The sequence below is a fragment of the Cupressus sempervirens genome, chromosome 7, assembly GCF_028749045.1.
Source record: "Cupressus sempervirens isolate cs-2001-9-10 chromosome 7, ASM2874904v1, whole genome shotgun sequence".
Taxonomy (NCBI): Eukaryota; Viridiplantae; Streptophyta; class Pinopsida; order Cupressales; family Cupressaceae; genus Cupressus; species Cupressus sempervirens.
In genome coordinates this window covers 503,997,303-504,009,640 of record NC_143124.1, presented here as the reverse complement: position 1 = coordinate 504,009,640, position 12,338 = coordinate 503,997,303, and the positions used below count along the sequence as shown (strand labels likewise).

At 31.0% G+C, this 12,338-nt stretch overlaps 1 protein-coding gene across 1 annotated transcript in view; it reads right to left on the bottom strand.

Moving 5' to 3' along the window:
• LOC149547737 (uncharacterized) overlaps nt 1-12,338 on the bottom strand; it is a 150,166-nt gene that overhangs the window by 16,214 nt on the left and 121,614 nt on the right. Inside the window, exon 8 of the mRNA XM_089791805.1 lies at nt 47-91. Within this exon, the coding sequence (XP_089647931.1) occupies nt 47-91 (45 nt within the window). The remainder of the gene's footprint in view (nt 1-46; nt 92-12,338) is intronic.

Genomic DNA, 12,338 nt, shown 5'->3' with positions numbered 1-12,338 from the left:
CAGCATATGAGAAGTAAGTAAGTTGAGATGGATCTGGATTCTCAACCTGGGTTTTTATCGTCGTCCATTTCGGAAATATCGCCACGAGTTTCTGTAACACGAGATGAAAATTCTCTCCATCAGAAAAAGGAAACTGTGAAACATGAAGGCACTCTAGAATTTCTATAGTTTCCAGTGTATTTTTTGGTTTTCGTTTATTATGTAAATAGCTGCATCATTTGGCGCTTCAAATTATTAATATTTGCCGTTATGACATCGCTTAGAAATTAAGTGGAAGCCATTATACACTGAAAGACTCTTAAGAAGATTGTGCGACCTCTTATTAAATTTGATTTGGTGATCATAACGATTGAAGAAAGCCAAAGTATAACAATATTTGGAGTAATAGAGTTCGTAGGTGCATATATGTCATTCTCCGAATGTCTACCGAAATTTTTGGTAACATAGGAAATCAAATGAATATCATTTAACAGCCTTCTAGTACGTAGGATGTTGCAAATGGTGAATCTATTGAATAAGAGAGGAAGATGAAGGATTTATGTTATAGAAATATCTAGTGTAGGAATTTTGAGCATTATGAATTTACATGTTTAAGTTCACTATTTTATATTATTTTGAAGTGTCTCTCGTATATACAAAACATCAGATGTGTATAATTTTGAAATGGAACATCACAACGATTAGAATAATTGTGTACAGTGGTTGCTTAAATAGTATGTAAAATAAAATTAATCAGTTTATCAAATTAACATAGAGAAGTCTATGTAAAATTTTGTGATAATGAAGATGTTGATGTAGTAGGAAATGGTACTTTCATATAGTAAATTTATAATACAATCTTATAAGTATTAGGTAGTTTACAATAAGAAAATTGTTTCTATTCAAAGATAAATATTTAAAAACACATGATGAAATATCTATTTATTGTTTAACACAAAATATTATAATCATAGAGAATAAATATTTTCATCCATATTACATCCTAAGTAAATTCTATTAAAGCAACAATGCATGGTTTACTTAAGAGTTTCAGAAGTAGATTATCAACAAGGAAGAGGTGAATCTGATTAGAGCCAATGTCTCTTCAAATAAAGAAATAAAAATTCCGGAGATGATTATTGTTGTTCTCCATGATAAGAATAACACAATGATTTATAATATGGAGGACATTCTCATATTTAGAAAGGATATGGTTACTAAGATGACAACCTCTTGGAAAGTGCTACCTCAAGATTCAAAGATGAAGAATGTGATGTTGAAGACAGATAAGAAGGCCATGTCCTCTAAATAGGTAACTTATAAGGATACTCTAGATGTCACTCTGTCCCATGAGGTTTCTATTTGTAGAGAGGTGTCCTTTGTGGATAAAAATTACATGCTAAAATGGTTCTACTAGTTTGTGAAGGGTCCAAGTCTATAAGAGGATCAATTAGTGGTTTCGTATTGTTCCTTGGTCTTCATATGGTTTCTATTGTTTAATTATTTTAATTTCTTGTCTCTAATATTTTGGTTTTATTTTTTATTTGTCTTACCCTAGATCTATATCTTGTAAGTTCTTTTTTTGCAAACTAATATAATTAATAGTGTCATAAATGGTAATTTTAGTGATGTCATGATACACATTTTATTGCACTATGATCAATAATTGTGTTATCATTGATGTTGATGATTAACCTAGAGTATTTCTAGTATATTTCCAAATATCATTGTGATGAACAAAGTGTTGCAGTAAGGATCAATGAGCATGATTGGCAAGAGAATATTGGAGATTTCTCTTGAAGAATATATGGTGATCGTTTCAACTAAAGTAAGTGATTAGTGAATTCATAGTGCAACTACTAGAATAGTTAGTGACAAGTGATAGGAGATTTTATTAGTTTGTTAAAACTTTGTTGAGTAGAGTAGAGTGATCACACAATGACATAAAGAAGAAAATAAAGATGATGTGGTTATGATAGAAACTCATTATTGTCATAACTACAAAAATTTCTAGATTAAAAGAAGTCAACAAATTGGTGATAGGTATGATAAAGAGGTTAAAGAAGAAAGATTTCTTGAGTAACAATCTATTATTGGATGAATGGAGATTGGTGACAAGATTGTTGTGACTTTTCATGAGGCAATAGTGATCTAGTGACATGGACAAACATTTGGAGGCGATGATTTGACTTTACATTAATAAAAGTCAATGGTCTGAGAAGATTATAGAGGAAGCAAGTTGTTGGTCAAAATGTATTTGACCTATGACATAGGATTTTATAAATTAGTTGGTGCAATAGTGTAAATGTATTTTAGATAATAATATGTTGTCTTAAGGGAATTGGATCTAAGAAAGATATTTCAATTTTATATCAATAAAACATTTGGTTTTGATTAAGGTGGAGGAATCAGAAAAATGATATATACTTGTGAAGAATGAATAACTTGTGTTATTGATCATAGTAGAGAAAGTGTCACGAAAAAATCCAAGGTGCTATCCATACAAGAGGAAGCCAAGTGAGATAAGAAGTGAGTTCAAGCTAAAGTAGATCTACTTAGATAGAAGTACTATTGTTACACATCATTCTGTGTGTTGTTCCCTAACAATTATAGCTATAAAATCCCTTTACCAGGTCAATACTAATAGGTCTTATATTATAAATCTTTTAAGAGGGTGACACTTTACCTAGTGTTCAAATTTCTTTAACAAGGATTCCTAAAGATGGAAAAGAGCTTTATAGGAATAGAAGTAAATGTCCTAATAGATCACACCTAATATCGCAAATTTTAGAAGAGTACACCTCGATTGGATGCTAGTATACATTGCAATTTTGATCAATGTTGGGTTTCTATAATGCATTAATCTTTGTGTCAAATTTGGGTATGTTTTCATGTGCTAAATTCTTATATGTGTTTCTATTAATTTGTTTATCAGTTAAAGGTTGAAAAGTTGATTATTTCTCTGATTATTAATTCACCATGCCCTCTCTCTACCCTCAATAATATGATCAATTAGGATTAAAAATCAGTATTAGACCTCTTGTCCTCTATTGTGCTAAAGCTTAACATCTTAAAGGAAAGATCTAAGATGACAAGGAAGGAAGTTACTAAGTTCACAAGGGAAAACTATGTAGTATAGTGTGATAGGAAGAAAATATATGTCATATAAATGGGTTTGCAATATTAGAATGATGTAGTCACAAGATATGTTGTTCCTAGAGGAACTCTTGAGAATTCTAGTTAAAAGTACACTAGGAGAATCTTTCTACTATAGATTCCATCACTCTAACCTTGCCTAATATAGAATACATCAATATCGAAGACCTAGAGACCATTCATGATATATGATAGAAACTAGAGAGATTCTTCATAGGAGACTGACATGTGAAAGAGAATATGGTAGAATATTTATAATGGAAGTTCGATGGAATAAGGATGACATAAAATGAGAACATTGAGAAATAGAGACAAAGGATAAAATATGCTTTTACTTCTATGAGAGGTATCGAAGGAACTCTTGAGGAAGAGGATGTGGTAAGTAAAAACAATTATAGCTTTTTTTCCTCTATTTTCTATTATAGTGTTATCTATTCAAGAAGTCAAATATTTAGGCACTAGTGCAATTACATTGGATACATTGATAGGAAAGTTGATAGCTTATGAATTGAGTAACTTCAATAATAGTATGGCTAAGATAAAAGTTACATTCAAGGAACCTATATCTCCTTTACTTCAAAGAAAGTAAAAGGATATCACAATTTTATTTATTCTACTTATTATGCTAGCATCAACAAATTGGTTTTGAATAAAAAGAAAAATAATAGGAGGATTTGGATGTGTTTCTTTCTAGGAGGTTACCAAGAGGATGTCGTAAATACAAAGGTAAACTACCTTTTAAGTGGTATTTATGCATGAGAATAGGAAATCATTATTTTAGATTTTCTTACAAGAAAAAAAAAGAAAAAGGAAAGAAAATCCAAGGAGAACAACAAGGTGTGATATCTTTTAGAAGGATTCATCAATAAGGAATATGATGGAAGAGAAAAAGAAGAGTTTGTATTTGTAGTAGTCAAAGAAGATCCCTTTGATGGTGATGAGAAATTATTGGTTTCTGGCATGAGTCACAATGGAGACTAGACAATTGATAGTGAATGCTTGCATCACATGACCAGTGTTAAAAGAAATCTCATTGGAATGGAAGAATGCGATGAATTATTGGTAGAGTCTAGAAACAATAGTTTGTGTATTTTGAAAGGTAAAGTTTCTATCATCATGAATAATAGCACTAGTTGTAATGATTCCAACTAGATTGAAGGTTTCAAATACAATATGTTAAGTGTTTCTCAGCTAAACAACAAAAGAAATAGATTGGAGATCAATGAAGGAATGTGAAGGATCATTATAAAGTCAAGAGATGTGATTTCTACTTGTAAAAGAGCTATATGTAACTTCTTCTATTTGAATTTTATTATTAAGAGTTATTTCATTAATAGAGATGAGTATTGGTGGTTATGAAATGAAAATTTCTATCATTTTATCTTTGATAATCTCATCAAAATAAGTAATATGAAAGTAGTAAGAAAATTTCCTATCATAGTAAAAGTATATAATATAATGTGTATGTGTAGGATCATGATAGGCCAAAAAGTGGTGATATGAAAAAATCACTATTTATCCAAATTTGATGAAATTAAAAGGGATTCTTAAGTACATTATCATTTTTCCATTGATATAATTATTGTAAAATTATGTTATGAAATAACTTTCATGATTGAAGAGATAATATGAAATATTCTACAAATACTTGATAATAACTGAGAGGAATAGACCACTTCGAGGGGGAAAACACAAAATATTTCCAATGAGAATAAGCTTCATAACATGATCTTGAAATAAGACTCAAAGCCTCCTATATATACCTAATATGCTTAGATTGAATAGATACAACCCCATACAATACCTAGGTCTACCTATCTACCAAAATAATAATATAATAGTGATAACATGACTTAACTAAGGATCAAGATAGCCACAAGTTAACTATTCATAACCCTATATAGACCAAAATTAAGGGCATGGCATGCCCGTTCTCTTCAAAGAAGCATTGTCCTCAATGCTAACCAAATGTGAATTATTCTGAATGAACTCCTCATCCTCCCATGTGGTCTCTTCAACTAGTAAATTCTTCCATTGGATGAGATACTGGGTGAGGGTTCTATTTCTCAGCTTCTTCATGTGTGTTTGAAGAATGCACTTTGGTTCCAAAATTATTCTTCTTTCTTCATCAAACTCTAGTAGTATTGTTTGAGATGGAATATTCTACCCAATCACCTTCTTCAAACAAGAAACATGAAAAACTAGATGTATCTTTGTTGTTTGTGACAACTTTGGCTTGTAGCCAACACTACCAATCTTTTGCATGATTAGGCATGGTCCATAATATATTGGAGACAACTTATTATTCTTTTTTTCATTGTTTCATTGAGATTTTTTTACAAAGTTGCAATTGCAAGAAGACTCAATCCCCAACTTCAAAATTTCTTTCACTATGGTGTCAAATTGTTTCATTTGATTTTGTGCCATATCTAAATTATCCTAGAGTCTTGAAAGTATGTGTTGTTGGTGAAGCAAGTGGTATTCTACTTTCTAAACTCTTGGTGACACCTCTAATGATGATTTGATAGAAGGAGGATGATATCCATAAAGTACCAAAAATGGAGACATTTTTGATGAGCTATGAAAAGAAGTATTGTACTACCATTCTATAAGAGGTAGGCAATCTAGACCCATTGATATTTTTTCTCTTAAGTGAAACGATATAGATATCATTCTAAACATTTATTAACAACCTCAATTTTCCCATTTGATTGAGGATCGTATGAAGAACTATGATCCAACTGAGTACCCAAACATGAGAATAAATCTTTCCAAATGTGACTAGTAAAGATACGATCACGATCAATGACAATAACCTAAGGTGTACCATGTCGCTTTTGGATATTATCCAATAAATTTTTTGCCATTGTACTTATTGTAAAAGGATGTGATAATGCAATGAAATGTGCATATTTAGTGAGGTGATCAACTACTACTATGATGACATTATGACATTTAGATTTGGGAAGCCCTATGATGAAGTCCATGGATACCTCTTCCCAACAATGGCTAGGAATAGATAAGGGATGCCTAAGAACTGGTGTCTTAATTGTCCCTCCTGCCTATTTCATTGACAAACCAAACATTCAACCACAAAGTTTTGAACATCACCTTTTAGGCCTTCCCAATTTTTTTTTCTTGACTCGGTAATATGTCTTCAAAAATCTTGAATAACCACCAAATAGGGACTCATGTAGCTCTTTGAGTATCTTTTTTTTAAGAGTAGAATTCTTGTAGAGATACAAGAATTTTTTATACCAAAGAATAGTCCCCTTTAAACAAAACCTATCTGAACTAATAGGATCACTTTTTACTTGTTGGATGAGATTACTTCTCACAACATCATTTTGCCACTCTGCTTTGGTTTCTACCACCCAATTTTCTTGTAATATTGAAAGGAAACACAATGAGGCTTCAAATTTTTCATCCTTCCTAGAAGGTGCGTGGGCCACAATATTTTCTTTCCCTTTCTTATATACAATCTCAAAGTAATATCCCAACATCTTAGTGACCCATTTTTGTATCTCTTCTGAAGATAGTCTTTGTTCAAAAAAATCTTTTAGGCTATTATGATCTATCTTAACCTTGAGGAGTTGACCCATTAAATAAGACCTCCATTGTTTAACTATGTGAAGGATTGTTAGCATTTCCTTCTCATAAATAGATTTGAGCTAATTTATACCTTTTAATTGATGACTCTCAAGAGAAATTGGTCAACATTCTTTCATGACAACTACTCCTATCCCATTTCTAGAAGCATCAATTTCCACATTGAATTCCTTAGCGAAGTCCAGAGTGGCAAGTAGTGGAGTTGTACAAATAACCTCCTTCAATTGCTCAAATGCTACATTAGCAAATTCATTCCAATGAAAATAATCCTTCTTCAATAGAGTGGTGAGGGGTGCTACTATACAACTATAATTCTTCACAAATATTCTATAGTGCTCTATCAACCCCAAGAAACCCCTAAGATTCTTAATGGTTTTTGGAATAGGCCATTCCATGATAGCCTTAATTTTTCTAGGGTCAACCTTTACTCCTTCATGTGAAACTATGTGTCCCAAATACTCCACCTCCTTAAGACCAAAAGAACACTTGGATGGCTTAGCATAGAGTTGATGATATTTGAGTAATTGTAATGCTTGATCTACATTGTGTAGATGTTCATCCCAAGTCTTTCTATAAATCAATAAATCGTCAAATAATACTTACAAAAAATTTCTCAAGAACTTCTTAAAAATGTAATTCATCAAACTTTAGAATTTAGATGGTGGATTGGTAAGATTGAATGTAATCACCAAAAATTCATAATGACCTTCATGAGTTCGAAATGTTGTCTTATAAATATCTTCCTCCTTAATTCAAATTTGGTGATAACCCGATCTAAGATCTAACTTGGTAAAATGCATAAGCTCCATTTAATTTATCTATCAAATCATCAATGAGTGAAATAAGAAACTTATCTTTAATGGTGTACTTGTTGAGCACTCTATAATATGGATACATGTGTCAAGTTTCATCCTTCTTAGACACCATCACCATAGGCGAGGAGTAAGCCCTTTGGCTATGCTTGATAATTTGTGCTTGTAGCATTTCCTCAATAATTTCTTCTATCTCACCTTTTTGTATGCGTGGGTACCTATAAGGCCTAATGTTTTGTGGCTGGCTCCTTGGAACTAGTTGTATGGCATGGTCATGGTCCCTCTTAGAAAGAATTCCTTTTTTCATATCTCTAAGAATCAGTGTATGATGATAAATTATTGCTTGTAAATCTAGATGAGTAAGAGCATTAGATTGAGATACTTCTAATGAACATATCTAAGCTACAAATCCATCCACTATTTTCTTAAGAAATTTTTGTATTTGATGAGAGCTTACCACCTGTGGGAATTTTTTCTTCAACCCCCTTAGCTCCACTACCTTTCCTTTTGATTGAAATCTCATGAATTGTTCTTGGAAGTTCATCTCAATTGTTCCCAATGTAATAATCCAATGTACCCCAAAAACAATATCTATCACACCCTAGATATCACATACGTTGGGGTATCAAGTTTATAATCTCCCATGGATATTTTGATGGTATGACACTTCCCTATACAACTAATTGTACCTCCATCTACAATCAAAACCTAAAACTCTTAGGCTGGATATATAAATCAATTTAGAAGAGTTGCCAACATTTTGTTGATGAAATTATGAGTACTACTTGAGTCAATCAACACTATTACTTTCTACTTCTTTAATATACCAACTACCTTGAGAGTTTGTGGTGCACTAAAACCTAAAAGTGTATGACAAAAAATGATTGCTTGAGAATCATGTGATTCCTCACCTAACTTCCTATCCTCCTCTAATATTGGTTCATCCTCTTCTTGCTCACTTGGACCTTCAATATAGAACAATTTCTTTTCACTACATTTATGTCCTCACTTTTATTTGCTATCATAATTAAATACAACATTTTTTCTCTTTTCTCCTCAATTTGTTGTTGAGTCAACCTAGTAGGTTGAGGAAGAGAAGATTTTGGATTTTTTTTTTCTCTTGTCACATTAGGCCCTTACTTTCTATGAATCTAAAACTTCTCCTCTATCCTATGTACCAATATAAAAGACTCATTTACCGAGCTAGGACTAAACATTCATCCATCATATTGAATGGGATCCTTGAGACCACCCAAGAATAAATCATTCAAGTTATCCTCTATCATTTTATCTACTCTTAAGAATAAATTTTGGAATTTCTAAACATAATCCCTAACTAATCTTGTTTTTTGAAGCTTGGCATGCTGGTTAACAAAGTTATCTATCACACTATTGCTATATTGTGCTTGGAATTCTTCTATAAAAATTGACCATGATACGGTGATACCCTTTTTCCTTCGATGATTACAAAGCTACTGATGCCAAATAAATTGATCTAGTTCTAGATATAAGGAAGCCATTGTGACCTTTTGTCCATATGGGGTTTGATGTACTTCAAACAAATTCTCCATTTGGTTTATCCATGTTAGAGGATCCTTACCATCAAAATTGTGCATATCCACCTTTGGAAAAAATTTACTAGATCCCATAGGAGTACTAAGATTTGTGTCATTATTAGTCATCTTGAAGGTTTTACCTTGATTTCTTGAGAAATCATTCCTTGGTTCATTCATATAGGCACTTAACATGCTTTGTATATTTGATATATCTCCTCATAGGTCACACATATCCCTCTTAACCTCTTCCTTGAACTTACTTATTTCCTAATTGGGAATACTATCCTTTGTTGTTTCCCAATCCTTATAAGAGGATTTCCCTAGTGCAGTAACATTCTTTTTGCCTCTTGTTGGAGGCCTTGTCATGATGGAAACCAATATTTTTGAAATAAAGCACACAAATGAAATGTAAATTCTCTAATTTTTTAACTATAATTTATTAGGGCCAAGATACCCTCACTCAAAAAAAATCCAAAAAATTAGCAAATTTGCCGCCTTGAGAGGAAATTTTCCTAATATTATAGTAAGTTTCTTATTTTTGTGTCAATTTCTTCAAGATTTTAAATGTAGGATCCTCTACCATGTATTCAAAAACCCAATACAACTTATACTCCAATTCAACAGGATGTGAGAAATATGTAGATCTCAGTAAATTGTGTAGAAATAGTAATTCTACAATGATTTGCTCAAATTTTCTCCAATTTCTTTGAAAAGTGAAATATAGATTCTTTAATATGGTCTTTAAAAACCATTTAAAAATATTTAAATTTTTTATTAAAATCTAAAAGTTATGCTCTTCCCAAAATCACCTTCGATGTTGAGAAAAAATTTTGCCTCCATGGTGCCAAGATCATGCTCTGATACCACTTGTAATGAAACAAATTGTACAATGGAAGAGATAATATGATATATTCTACAACTACTTGTTAATAACTAGGAGTAATAGGAAACTTTGAGGGGTAAACATACAAATATCTCCATTGAGAACACACTTCACAATATGATTTTGAAATGAGACTCACAACCTCTTATATATACTTAATTATGCTTAGGCTAAATAGACACAACCCCAAGGATTAAAATATCCACAAGTTGACTATTCATAACCCTATATACACCAATATTATGTGTGTATCATGTAAAAATAGATAATATAATGTGTAAATAATAATAGCTTGGAAAGTTAACCAGTTCTATTTTTATTGATAAACATAGTTCATCTAAAGGAATCCTCGATATAGTGCATACCAATTTATGCGATCCAATTGAAATTTAAAGTTATTATGGAGATAAGTATTTCATGCTCTTTGTGGATTATTATTATACAATTACATGATTTGTATTTGTGAACTTGTATATCTAGAGCTTTCTACATGTTTAAGATCTTTAATTATAGAGTAGAAAGGAAGACTAGTAAGATGTTGAAATTCATCATGTGAGATAGAGGAGTTGAGTTCACTTTACATGAATTTACTATATGCACTAAAGAATAATGAATCATAAGGTATATGCCATCACCCATAACACCTCAACATAATTGTATAGTTGAAAGGAGAAATGGGTCAATCATTTAGAATGCAAGAACATTAATATTGTAATAATGTGTTTCTTATAATTTCTAGAGAGAAGGATTGAGTACTATAGTTTATGCATTATGCAAGGTTTAGCTAAATAAAAGTACAAAAAAAATTCTATGAATTGTGGTATGGTTGAACACCTTGTAAAAGTTATTTCAAAGTGTTTGCAAGTGGATTCTATACAAAGGAGTTGATCACTTAAGAAAGTTTGATTCGATAAATGATGATATATTTATAGGCTATTCAACTAAGATATTATAATATAAATAATACAACAAGTGAATAAACTAAATGGTAGAGACTACAAATGTTAAAATTAATTAATACTCTGAATAAAATGACAAATCTAGGAAAAGGGAACCCATAGACTATCATTAGATATGCAATGAGTTGAATAAAATACTATAGTAGAATCAATGGAAGAACAAGACAGTGCACGGAAATAAGATAAAGTGGTTGAAGAATCTCCTAGATAGGAAATGGTATTGCCAAGGTACGTCAAATATCCTAGTCACTCCTTAGATCAAATCATTTGTAGTAAAAATATTTGTGTACTGACAAGAAAAAATGAAAGAGAAAGTTATTATTTTCTATATTAATGTGAACCTAAGAGATTAATGAATGCATTAAAGGATGAATATTGGATAAAATCCATGAAAAAATAATTGGAAAAAATATAGAGGAACTAGACATGGACATTAGTCTCCAAATCTATGGACAATAATGTAAGTATCTAACAAACTTGGTTTTTAGAAACATGGTAGATAAGAAAGGTGAGGTGGTTAGAAATAGGGAACGATTAGTTTTAAAATAATATATACAATAAGAAGGTCTAGAATGTGGTGAAATACGTTTATCTATGGATAGACTTGAACATGTAGGAATACTTATTTCATTTTCTAATTATAAAGGATTTGAAGTTAACCAAATGGATGTCAAGTCAACATTTCTAAAATATATCTTCTAGAACAAGAAGTCTACATTGATAAGCCTAAATGGTTTGATAATTTAGAAGGAAAGAGAATGATGTGAAAGTTGTAAAAGCTATTTATGGATTGAAAAAGGCACCAACAACATGGTATGAAAGACTAAATTTATATTAATCAAGAATGTATTCACAAGAACAATGATAACATCAATGTGCAACTAAAGCTTGTAAGTGATGAAATGATATTAACTAAAAAAATAAAATGTATAGATGAACTATGAGTTTGAGAGGAAATGATGGAATGATTTTTGAATTATAAAAATAAATGAAGAAAGAGTTTAAAATGTCTATGCTTTGTGAGATCAAGTTCTTTATAGGTTTGTAGATACCAAATCATAGATGTCATCTACATAAGTTAGACCAAGTATGTGATGTTTAGATAACTGATTTTATAAATTTTTAATGATTATGATTGATAAGGTAATTTAATGATGAAAATATTGATTATGATAAGTCAAAGATTGGAACATGACTCAATAACAATATTATTAGTTCTACTATTGTCATAGATGTCAAGCTATTTAGCATGTTGTCTTAAATTATTTCCATATATTTATGAGAATAAAGTAGTGAGTTACAAAATGAATTAAGTGTTTCTATCATAGAGAGATGTGAAGTGATGGGTATAGATGCTAAATTCAACATAGAACATGTTGAAGTA